The sequence below is a fragment of the Solenopsis invicta genome, chromosome 13 (assembly GCF_016802725.1).
Source record: "Solenopsis invicta isolate M01_SB chromosome 13, UNIL_Sinv_3.0, whole genome shotgun sequence".
Taxonomy (NCBI): Eukaryota; Metazoa; Arthropoda; class Insecta; order Hymenoptera; family Formicidae; genus Solenopsis; species Solenopsis invicta.
The window spans coordinates 1,925,347-1,939,719 of NC_052676.1; the positions used below are offsets into that span (position 1 = coordinate 1,925,347).

Sequence of the window (14,373 nt, forward strand, 5' to 3'; positions counted from 1 at the left end):
AGGCAAATTTCGAAATTTTTTAGTAAAATTTTTTTTGCAAATTTCTCCAATATCTCTGTGTTCTGATATCCCCGAGATGAGTTTTAACTTTTATCATGATGTATCAAATCGCTGAACTGAAATAGGAAAGACTTATATCAGGAAAATTTCGAAATATTTGAGTAAAATTTTTTATGCTAATTTCTCCAATATCTGTGTGTTCTGATAGCCCCGAGAAGAGTTATAACATTTATCATAATGGTTCGAATCGCTAAAGTAAAAGACGAAAGAGTTATATCAGTCAAAGTTCGAAATGTTTCAGTAAAATTGGTTTTTTTGCGAATTTCTCCAATATCTCTGTGTTCTGATAGCCCCGAGAAGAGTTATAACATTTATCATAATGGATCGAATCGCTAAAGTAAAAGACGAAAGAGTTATATCAGTCAAAGTTCGAAATGTTTTAGTAAAATTGGTTTTTTTGCGAATTTCTCCAATATCTCTGTGTTCTGATAGCCCACAGAAGAGATATAACTTTTATCATGATGTTGCGAATCGCTGAACTGAAAATGGAAAGACTTATATCAGGCAAATTTCGAAATTTTTGAGTAAAATTTTTTTTACAAATTTCTCCAATATCTCTGTGTTCTGATAGCCCCGAGATGAGTTCTATCTTTTATCATGGTGTATCGAATCGCTGAACTGAAATAGGAAAGACTTATATCAGGAAAATTTCGAAATTTTTGAGTAAAATTTTTTTTGCTAATTTCTCCAATATCTCTGTGTTCTGATAGCCTCGAGAAGAGTTATAACATTTATCATAATGGATCGAATCGCTAAAGTAAAAGACGAAAGACTTATATCAGTCAAAGTTCGAAATGTTTTAGTAAAATTGGTTTTTTTGCGATTTTCTCCAATATCTCTGTGTTCTGGTAGCCCACAGAAGAGATATAACTTTTATCATGATGTTGCGAATCGCTGAACTGAAAATGGAAAGACTTATATCAGGCAAATTTCGAAATTTTTTAGTAAAATTTTTTTTGCAAATTTCTCCAATATCTCTGTGTTCTGATATCCCCGAGATGAGTTTTAACTTTTATCATGATGTATCAAATCGCTGAACTGAAATAGGAAAGACTTATATCAGGCAAATTTCGAAATATTTGAGTAAAATTTTTTTTGCTAATTTCTCCAATATCTGTGTGTTCTGGTAGCCCCGAGAAGAGTTATAACATTTATCATAATGGTTCGAATCGCTAAAGTAAAAGACGAAAGTGTTATATCAGTCAAAGTTCGAAATGTTTCAGTAAAATTGGTTTTTTTGCGAATTTCTCCAATATCTCTGTGTTCTGATAGCCCCGAGAAGAGTTATAACATTTATCATAATGCATCGAATCGCTAAAGTAAAAGACGAAAGAGTTATATCTGTCAAAGTTCGAAATGTTTTAGTAAAATTGGTTTTTTTGCGAATTTCTCCAATATCTCTGTGTTCTGATAGCCCACAGAAGAGATATAACTTTTATCATGATGTTGCGAATCGCTGAACTGAAAATGGAAAGACTTATATCAGGCAAATTTCGAAATTTTTGAGTAAAATTTTTTTTGCAAATTTTTCCAATATCTCTGTGTTCTGATAGCCCCGAGATGAGTTCTATCTTTTATCATGATGTATCGAATCGCTGAACTGAGAAAGACTTATATCAGGCAAATTTCGAAATTTTTGAGTAAAATTTTTTTTGCTAATTTCTCCAATATCTCTGTGTTCTGATAGCCCCGAGAAGAGTTATAACATTTATCATAATGGATCGAATCGCTAAAATAAAAGACGAAAAGTTATAAAAGTCAAAGTTCGAAATGTTTTAGTAAAATTGGTTTTTTTGCTAATTTCTCCAATATCTCTGTGTTCTGTTTCCACCGTGTATCCATTTTTACGAATAACGCTTGGTGGCTGATGTTTTTACTTAAAAACTTTTATATTTTAATACAGGTAAATATTAGAAAAATCGATAAACTTCTGATAATACATAGATATTTTATTCAAAAGCTCAAAAATACAATTATATAACAAATAATTATAAATTACAATGACCGTATGGTAACGACCCATAAGGCCCATACCGTCTTCGTTTATCAAATCTCTGCTTACATGTTTTACTCTCTGTACTCGGTATTACGTTATGAAGCTCCGTACGTCTGATAGAGTCAAAATGAAGTGTTATCGACGTATCTTCTTTATCTGTAACGAGTGATCTGAAAAATAGTTGATTAATTTATTGTTTGCAAAATTAAGAGTTATACCTTTAGCTTTACAAATTTCTACGGTACTACCATAGGGTTTACGTACAAGAAATTCGTAAAATTTCGGGCCAGCCGAAACAAAAGATTTAATTACCTTCTTTCCATAATTGCATTCTTTCCATCAATGCCATCCAATGGGATGGCCTATTTTTCATCTTTTCCATCATTGTCATTATTGCCATCGTTGCCATCATTGTCATCCCATTTTCATCATTGCCATTATTATTACGCCATTGCCGCCACTGCCGACATTGCCACCATTTTTATTATTGCCATCATTGCCACTTTTTGATAACATTTCCATCATTGCATTCATTTCATTATGCGATTCTATTTCCATATTGTCATTCCATTGCCATCATTAACATCGAGAACATTGTCATAATTGCCATCATTTCCACCATTGCCGTCATTGCCGTCAGGCTATACAGGGTGATTATTAATGACTGTTTTCATGTTTTACCATAGGAGCATGATTTACCGACAGATACGTATTTCTAACATATTATTATATTAAAAATTACAAATGCATGCTCCTATGGTAAAAAGTGGGAACAGTTATTAATAATCACCCTGTATATATTGTCATTGTCATCATTTCCATTATTGCCATTCCATTAACATCATTGCATTCATTCCAATATTTCCATCCCATTGCCATCCCATTTCCATCATTTCCACAATTGCCATCGATTAATATCGAGAAGAATTTGATTAAAATCCGTTACTTTACTGAATAACACTTTAATACCTTATATCGTATATTATTATATAATTCTTAATTAATTTTTTTTTGTAAAGTTTTGATTAATCTTTACGTGATATTTCGTAAAAACTGTTGAAAGGTTGTATTAAAATCAGATCAATAATCTTCACGTTTGTAAGTTAGAGAATAAAAATAATACTCAAGTATCCATATATTTCATTGATTTTTATTACATTATTATTATTATTATTATTATTTATTGTGCCATATTAATCGCGCGTATTGTCATTTGTAAATCATGCGTATGCATGTATATGCCATTGTAACATAATAAAAAAATTGTGGGCGCTTTCTAGTCTCTCTACGTCCCTGCGCAGAAATCGTCCGAAATCCTCTTTCTGATCTTAGGTTTGTTTTCTATTCCTGCACTAGATTGCACTGGAACGTTCCTTCTTGCTTTCGCTAACTTTGGAACATCTATCTAATTCATTTTAAGTGTACACTTATTTAGAGAGTTCAGGAACAGAAAACAAACGGTTTTACGGCCTAAACGTAGCACGGAAAACGTGAAGTTCGAGAGGGGAGTTAAGAGGAGGATATCCATAGAAATAACATCGCCGCTTGCTCCATGTCTATCACCGCGATGCTTTCTCTCTCTAACTGAAGGTCTAAACAATTAAAGGACAATCACGTTAAAAGAGAAAGAGAGAAAGAGAGAGAGAGTTGCGTCAAGATTTAAAAAAATTAAAAAAGCTAATTTTTTCAAAAGCATAATTTGAAGACAATTAAATAATAAAGAATTATGTAAAAATAAAAAGATGGTATATTTATTCGTGGAAAGACATTTATTTCTTCTTCATCATATGATGCAATGTTAATTACAATTATTTTTTAAGTACTGCGTAAAATGAATGTTTCTTTATTAAAGAACCAAATTCTCTCTGTTACTATTAAACATCTTTTTTAAGTAAAAATATGAATGTGCAAAATATGGGCATAAACGTACGTATTGATATGTATTAATATCAATGTTAATGTAAATAATTCAGACTATAATAAATAAAAAATTACGCGAAAGTAGACGTAATTAATCATTTGTGCACATTCTCGACCCCTGTTCTGGATGCAACATACGCGATACGCGTCAGATTTTATTTGCAGCAAAATGGATGTTAGCACGGACAACAACCTACATCCATTTCTCGAGAGATGGATGTGGGTTGTTGTCCGTGCTAACATCCACACTGTTTTTAACGGCGGGTTGCAAAATGGATGTGACACGTAGTTCCCATTCTGACCAGAATAGATGTGCGTCACTAGTGTACGAGAGTTTCGAAGCGTTATAGGAAAAAGGCCGCCGTGGCCGCTCTCAGGTTCCTCTCTGTCTACTGGCAAATACGTTTAGAAAGTAAATACCTTGAAAAAGTAATCTAACAGCTGTAAATCGCGACTTTTTCATTAATTTTTACTATTTTCTTTTTTAATTTATAATAGATCCATATATTTTATATAAAATGTTCAAAAAGTGTAGGCAACGCAAAAGAGTGTAGCCAATGTAGAAACTACAATAACCTCAATAACCTGCAGCAGAAAGTTTGCAGTGCAGTAACCTCTGCGGAGGATGAATCGAATGAAGATCTTTCTAACTTTTTTCAAATAAACTTAATTAATGCACTTTGACATACTGAAAGATATTTGACAAGCCTACAGCCAGACTAATTGTCGTACATTTCGTTGTATCTGAGGATTTAATAGGATTTATCAATTTGTAACCAATAACTAATTTGATGCCAAACATCAAAGATGAGTTTATTAAGAATAAGCTTTATAGGCTTCATTATATCTATTCTAATCTCAGGTAAGAAGTAATTGATTTGTTAAGTTTTACCTCATCGTGTTAAATTTTACCTTATAAAATATATTTCATCGTGTATATATTTCATTAAGAGGAAGGGATGCAATGACTATTACTAACTACATAAGTAGTTGCAAATATTCGAATACATTAATACCATTGATAATAAAATTTGTATAAATATTTGATTTGAACTTTAAATAATTTTCGGAATTCACACGAGGTATTATCTATAACTTTTAGGTATTGTCATGAGCGACGAAGAGATTGCAGTAGAACTTGTAACAGAAACATCTGAAGATCTCACTGATTCCAATTCAGAAGAACTTGCAACAAAAATAATATCTGAAGATCTTACTGTTCTTAATCCAGAAGAAATTAAGCAGGTTGATACAGACGAAAAGAGTGAGTCTGTTGAAATAAACACTGATGTAGTGGCAAATGTCACTGTTACTGTTTCAACGAATACTACCAAAGTTAATTGCTCATCGGAAAAGATCTATGGCCCTGTCGAGGTGAATTTATAAAATAACATGATATGATTAATTTCACAATACACTAGCTATTTTTCTCATATACTTGTCTTTATATAGATGGTTAATGCAACAAGACTCATGGAGTTATTGATCTTGGAGCCTGGTCCGTCAAATCGCTCCAGAAACGATAAAGATGGTAAACATTTACCAGGAGTATGTGTTCTAGTGTTATTTTATGCCAGATGGTGTGTATTCAGCAGCCAAGCAGCACCACACTTTAACGCCATACCACGTTCGTTTCCACATATTAAAGCAGTGGCCATCGATGCTATAAAACACCAAAGGTAAGCATACAAAAGTTGAAAGTGTAGAAGAAAAGTTAATTTCTTTTTTTCTTTTGGAAAATTTGAAGATAGTGTGATTATAAAAAAATATATAATCATAAAATGCATCACATAAAAAATATTATTAAGCACTAAGTCTGCTGTGATTATTCTCATCAGCCTTCTCTTAATTATATGTCATGATCATATTTATTCAAAATTAGATAGTAACTAGTTAAATAGTTAAAGTTTAAATAATAAAGTAAAAAAGATAATAACTTCTAATTTAGTTAATTTCAACTGGTTTTAAAATATAACATAAACTATAACTTTAATTATTTTCTTAAGTTGAAAATTTTTGTAAAAGGAAAAATATTTTTTTGTTATTTCATATAAACTTAATTTACAAATAAAATATTAAGAATCTATTTGATAATCCATATTATAATTATTTTGAGTAATGTATTGTGATTTTAAAAAATTATGACTTTCTAATTTAATATAAAGCTTTTTAAAATTAATTTTTAATTTAACTTAATTTAATCTTAATGTAATTTCTAACTGAGTTAGTGTTCTATTCATATAATTTTTAATGTGCCTAAATTTTAAGTCAATTGTATAAGAAAGACTATTGAACACTATAAAAAATATTATTGAACACTAGAATCCTATGACCGTTCGTTGAACGACTTTCGATTTTAATTACATTACACATATCACTTTCAGCTTCAATGCTCAGTACGGGATAGTCGGGGTACCGACATTGATGTTAGTCCACAACGGTAAACCTGTTGCCAAATTCAACGACACGATTTATACTCTGGAATCGTTTGCCAAGTTCGTGTCCCATCTGACGAACTTGCAACCAAATGGCTCGCTGTACGTTACGTCGGCGGATTTCACGGGGCCGGTTTCGAGCATACCGTCCAACGAAATGGACTACTGCCTAGTACTATCGTGGATCTTCATAGTTGCCTGCGTGCTATATTTCACATCACGCAGTAGATGGTGGCAACAATTTGTTGAGCTCATTCAGAACACCTGGCTCGAAAGTAATGCGGAACATGAACATGTTGATTAGGAAAGATAAATTTTATATGATAAATTAGTGATTTATTTATTCATTAAGATTTTGTAAAGATGTAAATAAAAGAAAGAAAATAAATAGGTAAATTATTTAGTAGAAGAAATTCGAAATACTTTAAAGTTACTTTAATTACTGTTAAATTAATGGGTTGCTTAAATTACTACTAAAAAATTGTTTTAATTGAAAGTTACGATAATTATATGATATCAAAATTAGTGCTTCTTGATTGTTTAATTTTCATGATGAAAAATAACGAAAATGAAGAAAATTGGAATATATGAAACTTTGATATCAGTAAATAGATGCTGTGATTACTTAATTTTGATCTTTTGTGTATCCTCATTTTTTTAATTTTTATCTATATTTAGGCTGTTAAGAAAACTATCTAATTACAGTACATCTCGATTTTATTTTAAATCAGTTATACTATCGAAATTCTATCTACTATTACATTTCCGTTGTAGAAATTATATGTGACTTTTATTCTTAATTTATCTTATTAGATTATATATTTTAGATATATAATCTAAATGTCACTTATTTTGTTGATGTATCTTGGAGTTTTATTATCTAATTTATATATATATAACTTTATTCTTTTAATTTCAATTGTGGCGGCACTTAAACATTATATAAAAAAAATATATATATATAAATATTATATAAAACAAAAATGTAAAAAACAAAAAAAATTAAATAAATACTGCAATATCAAATTACACATAGGTAATTTTTCTTCAATTTATTTTACTAAAAAAAAAATTGAGCTGATAGTTGTTTATAAAACTAGCCCAGTAAATGAAAATGGATTAAAATAGATTCAGATTTTCAAAGGTACGCATTTGCAAATATTGAAATGAATCCTTTTCAATCCATTTTCTTTTCTTAGGAGTTTTTCTATATAAATAATTATTTTGTTTGTGCCGCCGAGAGGGCGCTAACTTGATACCGGCAGTGACATGCGTGCTGACGTCAATGGCCGATATCGAGATTCACTTATTACTTCCCAACTTCACGATTGTTGTGTTCGGCATTTGTTTGCGCTGAAGTTCGTCTCTAATGGATTTGTTATCGCGGTGACTAGGCCGCCGGTGGTTGCGAGGGGCAGGAGGACAGTCCGTCTCGACGCGTGCACAATTTCATCGGATATTCGGCGGAACGAGATGAGATTTCCGCAGATACGTTTACGCAAATACAATATACCTAACGCTGTCCAGCGCTTAGGTTAAATCCACCTGACCAGATTGCGGACCTGCGACATCTCCCCGGATCGGATCTGTGGTCTACCGGGCGAAGGTAGACTGATTTAATTATGGGCACGCTGAACCTTACCTGTCCGATGTGCTGCGGAGAGACCTTCAACAACCCCCAGTCTCTCAAACATCACTTGTTGAGCATGACGAACAATCTCTATTGCCCGGGCTGCTCGCAACGTTCCGACTCCGTAACAGCGCTCATTCAGCACCTGGATACATGCGAGCACGACTTGAGGTGCAGGATGAAACCGGAGATGCTCGTGGACAAGCTCAAGAAAGGTGGAAGGGAGTCGGAGATTAAAATGGATCTGTTAATGGTACAAGAAAAGAGTACACTGAATACTTTTGTATCTATATGTAATGTTCAATTATAAGTTTTCCAAATGTTTATTTCGAATGTTATTTGTGATATGACTTGAGGTGAAGAGCTTTGGAAAAATATAATTGTTGAACAAACCTTAAATAGAATTTTAAGAAGTCTCGAAATGATGAAGCAAAGTAGAAATATAGATATTTAAATGGGTATTGTTTCAAATATATGAATTGAGAGGAGAAAATGGTATTACGACTTCCCATTTGGTACAATAACTTTGTTGATAGTGAATATTTTAAATTAAAAACTTTCAACAGTTACATTCATTTGTGTGTTATTTAATCAATTCTGGAAACCAGATTACTCAAAATATACACAGCCAAATAAAATATTAGTAGCAAAGAAAATACTTGAGAAATGCTAAAGCATACATATTTGTGTGATAATGCATCCAAATTCAAAAGGAATGAGTGTAATTGCAAGTGTAATTAAAAGTGCTAAAACATATCTTGAAAACAATTTCAAAGTGCTGAAAAATACAAATGCTTTATAACAAATATCTGCTAGTGTATAGTGGTATTTTAGCTCCACAGCATAACAATGAGCTAATAAACATTTGATTCCATAATTAATCATCTAGAATTTAGCACCTAATAACAAAATGGAATACAAGTGATCATTACATCTACAAGGGCCATAATACCACCTTCTTTTCTAATTCAATGTAATTAAATTATAATTAAATTACATTATTAATTTTTATTTAAATTCAATTCATGTGATAAAATTTCAAAAAGCATAAAAAAAGCAGATGCATATTCTGTTACTCAAGGCTGCAAATCTTGTATCTATACTTTTAATAAAAATTGAATATAATTAAATGACATATATTTAATTTACAAATTTTTAAGTGATTTGAAGCTTTGTGTATATAAAAATTATTTCGAATTGTTTGATTTTCTACTTTTGTAATTTTTGTAACTTTTGATTTGTAGGACATAAAGGGACAGCAAATCAATCGGAGTTTTCTCGCGACCATTGGCAATAATGGAGTTGTTATAATGGGCGATCCACAGACGATACAAATGGATGAAAATGGTTTGTAGAATTGCTGCTTTTTACTGTGTAGGAGTTCTGTGAGTCTGATTTGTTGTTTCTAATAAAAAAAATCAGGAGAGATTAAAGTCATAGAAAAGATGGACACAGAAGAAACGCAACCAGATCAAAATTCTCTGGATTTCAAGATATCTGAAGGTCTCGCCGGCGACGGAGTGCAAAGAAGATTGCAGTCGCAGGGATTAGTGGCTATTCCCATACAAAATGTGGATCATAAGGCGGCGTTGATGGAGAAGAACATAATCGTGTTACCGGATAGCTCTGAGCTCATGGATGGTGAAACCGCGACCCTGATCGACGTGAATCGTGTAAACGAAGCGGAGGAGGTTGACGAGGCTGATCTTCTGCGTGTCAAGCGAGAGCTGTGCGAGGTATATGAAAAATCAGATTATTAAAAAGCACATTGTTTTGATAATAGTATTAAGAAATTCTAAGTCTTGGTTTGAAATTTATTATTTTCTATCTAATATTTTTTCTTCTCAACTCATGGAAATTATTATTAAACTATGAAAACATTTTTTTTTTAATAAAATACATAAAATTGCTCATGCAAGTTATGTCTGTTTAATGTTATATAGAATATCATTTCAATATTTAACATTTTGAAAATAAAAATTTTCTCAAAGCAAGTTTTTTTAGTGAATGCTAACATAAAATTATTTTTATTAAATTGGTTATTCAATTTTTTACAAATAATATTATATTTTGTTTCTGTTACAGTTTGAATCCGACGCCGTATACAGTTGTACCAGTTGCGAAATGAGCTTCAATTCTGTCCTAGAACACATCAAGCAGTTCCACGATGGCCAGGAGGTTTTGCTAGAAATGGCAGAACAGTTGAACGACATGGCAACGACGAGTCCGGCATCGGCTGTATCTGAAAGCTCAGAAAATGTGCCGAGCGCACGACCACGGCAGGCGTTGAATACGCTGCGCACGGAAGAATGTGTGGATAACGACGGTAGGCTCTATACCAGAAAAGTGGTGCAAATTGAAAGATTCTGGGACCGTACTCCGATTCAGGTTACGACGTCGCAAGCGAAGGCACCGATGATCGAAAAGTTCTTTTCGAACGTGGAGGGAGTTAAGGTGTGACTTAAGGCGCACTTCTCTCAGCGGAAGAAAAACCTCGCGTATTTGTCACGTATTAACGTTTCCCTAACGCATATAATGTCACAGGTACGAGAGAAACGCCTGGCGAATGCATCGGTGCGAATGTACAAGTGCAATCAGTGCCTGCAGCAGTTCTCCAAGTTGGGAAACTATCGCGTGCACGCCTGTCATCGTGGCAATAACCGTTGCGAGCAGTGCGACCAAAGTTTCGCAACCCCTAGGGCCTTGCAGCTCCACGTAAAGGTGCACGAAATCGAGGCCGATCCGAGCCAGAAGACGTTTATCTGCACTACGTGCGGTACTGAATTTTGCTCCCACAAAAGCCTACGATTGCACTCGAGGATGCACGCGCCAGTGAGAGCCAGACATGTCGATGCACCCGAGGGCACCCCTAATGCAACTTTTACTTGCCCCGAATGTGGTAATAAATCTGTTTCTTATTTCATTCTTCAAATTAGCTGTTAACTTAATTCACATTATTATATTGAAAATATATCGTTAAATTTATTACTAAAACAATAATGAAATATATAATAAAATGTGCAGATGCAAGTTACAAGAAATTAAAACACTTGAATATCTCTGTTATTTTTAACAGTAGAAAAAATTAAAATTACGTTTGAGAACATTAATGAACTATTATTATCACTATTATATAATTTTTTATAAATGGTTGTATGAAAATATTATTTTTTTACTTGCCTTTTACTTTCTTAATGTATTAATTAATGTTCTACAGGCAAAACGCTGTCCGAGTCGTACAAAGACGCGCACATGACACTGCATACGGGTGACTCTGTGACGTGCACCGTTTGCAATCGGAAGTTTGATTCTGCGGACAGTCTAGCGATGCACGCGGCAGTACACGTTGAACTGGTACCTCCGCAATCGCCTACTCCTTCAGTCTCATCGTCATCCACTGTGGAGACAACGACGACATCGGCGACGTCAACGGTAACATCAGCGACGACGGTGACATCGACGACCGCCACGACATCAACAACGACGGTAACGACGACGACGGCGACGGTGGCAACGGCGGAATCCGACAGTCAGAAGCCTTATCAGTGCCAGCATTGCGGACGCAGGTTTACCAGGCCGCACGAGAAAGTCAAGCACGAGCGGATACACACTGGAGAGAAGCCGCATGCCTGTGAGGTAGGCGGACGGTTGTGTCAAGACTATACTTCTTTTATTTAATATTCAGATGAAGATAATATACATTATAATAATCTAAATAATATGAAAAGAAATTTTATTTAAATTGTATATAGATAACTGTAAAAACTAGTTAAAATTTATTATTTTTGTCGGCAGGTTTGCGGCAAGACTTTTCGCGTGTCTTACTGCCTGACCCTTCACATGCGCACCCACACGGGCGTCCGGCCGTATGCCTGTCAGCACTGCGGCAAGCGTTTTAAAGCGTCTTCGGTTTACAATCATCACCTACTAACGCACGGCGAAGAACGCGCCTATACGTGTCCATATTGTCCGAAGACGTTCAAGACGCGAGTGCAGCTGGCCGGTCATAAAAACAGTCACACGAAGCCGTTCCGATGTACCGAGTGTTCACGGCCGTTTGCATCGCTCTACGCTGTCCGTGCGCACATTCAGACCCATAAGAAGGACAACAATCTTAAGTTCAGCTGCTACGTATGCGGCGCGTCGTACGGTCGAGCGTTCGCTCTCAAGGACCACCTGAAACAGCACGGTCAGGATGTACTGGCGCTACCGGAGCCAGCGCGTGAAGAAGAGGTACACGAGAACTTCCTTCTTGGCGAGGAGGAGGCCGAAGAAGATGAATTCGCAGTTCCGACGCCGCCGCCACCGCCGTTACTTCCTGTCGTTGCGCGTTCCTCCGGTGGCGTGAATGACACCGACTAGGGTGTCGATTATTGGCAATTGGATTCTAGTCATAGAATCATTACGCGTCCCGTAAGCTGGCCGTAAACCTACGTACAAAGATCATTCGTGGAGAAAATTTACAATCGACACGGATGGTCACCGCGAGTACACGAGAGTTTCTAGTTCCATGAATTTTTATTCGAGATGATAAAACGGATTTTTTACCAAACCAATCGCAATCGATTAGGACCTAGTTGTAAGCATTGTTGACTCGTTAATAAAGTTTATTCGTTTGAAATGTCTCCTATCGTTCGTCGTATTCCGAAATTCGTGAGCTTGATTTGGAATCAAAAACATTCCGTCGCAAGAAGCAACTAATCCTCTAATACAAGTGTTGTACTACCTCAATCTATTAAGCTGAATATAATTATGAACGAGGATTAATTGGGGATGATTATTTGATTCTTAAAAAAAAGAAGCAAAAAAAATATTAAATATATTGATTGTAATACATTCTCATACACTGAATTGCAAACTTTCAAATACACTTTTAAAGCAAAATTTTATAATAAAATTAGTAATTAAGAATTATACATTTATAATACATACTTATGTCCAACAACTAACCAGCGAAGTTTAAAAAGTAAATAAAGCTCACGAATTACTCATCGATGAAGAAACCTATCGCGATTAGTTAAATAATGTTGAGTTTCAAATACACACTTTTAAAATATTTAAAGCTGCTTGGCAGCAAGAAATGAATTTCCATACGTAACATATGCGAGTACGCGTCACAGCGAACAAACTCGTTTTAGTTTTAATTTTGCGGTTATTTAATTTATTATTTATAATATAATTACGAATTGTTGATATGATTACAAAATGTTACACTCACATAATTAGTTGTATCAATTAAAGTTACTCAAAAGAGATTTAAATTCCGGGACATGCGCCAATTGGAATTTTATTCAAGTGAAAATTGATCCGGTATTATTTTAGGATCGTTTAGTCTTAATAATTTAGGATTTCTGAATGTTACACTGGTTGTTACATGCTGTTGTTGTTTGGAAAATATTTTATGACAAATTAAATTTTTACTAAAAAAATTTGTTAATTGAGAGTTGTTATTTCTATTTTTTACCATTCGATATTTACCTCCGAACCTAAGAAACAAGAAATAGTTCTAACAGAAAAGACAAGAGAGATTGCAACATTTCTTCTTGCATCTTCACACGTATAATTTTCACATACTAGAGTAAGATTTGGACTAAAATTTCACATTATAATGCTAAAAATTGATTTGAGATCTCTGATAGAGAGAATTGAGCAATTGCATTTGAACAAGGTATTAACTGTACATACATATAACTGCAGTATTATATTTATTTGTTGCAACTGCTGTTACTTTAAAGTGCAAATTCTGCATTTACAACGTTGTTAATCCTTTGCTATTAATTTTTTAATAAAGAGATAAAATACAAGCTTATACAAATGTTTAGTTTTCGTTATACTTTACTGTAACAATTCTTTCTATATTTCTTGTTTCTTTATTATAATATACCGTCTCCGAAATCCAAACGATTAAAATATTTATATTTACGTTATTTATTTGGATATATGGAATTAATAAAAATTGAATTTTATGTTTAGATTAAATAATAAGTAAATCGGTTTGTTTTATTTGCCCATTTTGTATTTATTTTCTAAGATTCTTGAGGTCTTATATCAAAAATTAAAAGATTAGATGGAAAGGTTTATAACATTTCGCCATATTTTTGCGTTTAATATATACATTTTTAATAAAGACGTAAACTATTTGATATTAAATTATTATTAAATATTAGCGAGAAATATTCCACGTTTGTTGAAGTGCGGGAGAGATCATAAAAACAGCTAAGAAATTGATTTCGTATTACAATTAAGATGGATGAGGAGAGAGTTCAGTTTGCAGTCGTTCCGAGAAGAAATCCGGGATTTCGAGCTCGAGAAATCGCTCCTGATACGCGGGG

The 14,373-nt window shown here is 33.7% G+C and overlaps 2 protein-coding genes across 4 annotated transcripts; both read left to right on the forward strand.

Annotated features, from left to right (window-relative positions):
• The first annotated feature begins 4,303 nt into the window (after positions 1-4,303).
• On the forward strand, positions 4,304-7,191 carry LOC105202205 (thioredoxin domain-containing protein 15). Its single transcript, XM_039456885.1, has 5 exons — positions 4,304-4,388; positions 4,475-4,838; positions 5,079-5,350; positions 5,429-5,655; positions 6,361-7,191. The coding sequence occupies exons 2-5, from the start codon at positions 4,784-4,786 to the stop codon at positions 6,713-6,715; spliced, it is 909 nt and encodes a 302-aa protein (XP_039312819.1). The 5' UTR covers positions 4,304-4,388; positions 4,475-4,783; the 3' UTR covers positions 6,716-7,191.
• A 477-nt stretch (positions 7,192-7,668) lies between these two features.
• LOC105202207 (zinc finger protein 845) lies at positions 7,669-13,470 on the forward strand. Of its 3 annotated transcripts, none has more exons than XM_011170601.3 (7): positions 7,669-8,294; positions 9,286-9,388; positions 9,464-9,777; positions 10,127-10,495; positions 10,586-10,940; positions 11,259-11,677; positions 11,837-13,470. In XM_011170601.3, exons 1-7 carry the CDS (start codon positions 8,034-8,036, stop codon positions 12,401-12,403), a joined length of 2,388 nt encoding a protein of 795 aa, XP_011168903.1. In that variant the 5' UTR covers positions 7,669-8,033; the 3' UTR covers positions 12,404-13,470. The 3 variants fall into 3 exon arrangements, with proteins under 3 accessions (XP_011168903.1, XP_011168904.1, XP_039312818.1); XM_011170602.3 differs by having other exon boundaries at positions 8,173-8,294; positions 9,535-9,777; XM_039456884.1 differs by lacking the exon at positions 7,669-8,294 and adding an exon at positions 8,311-9,014.
• Positions 13,471-14,373: the final 903 nt, after the last annotated feature.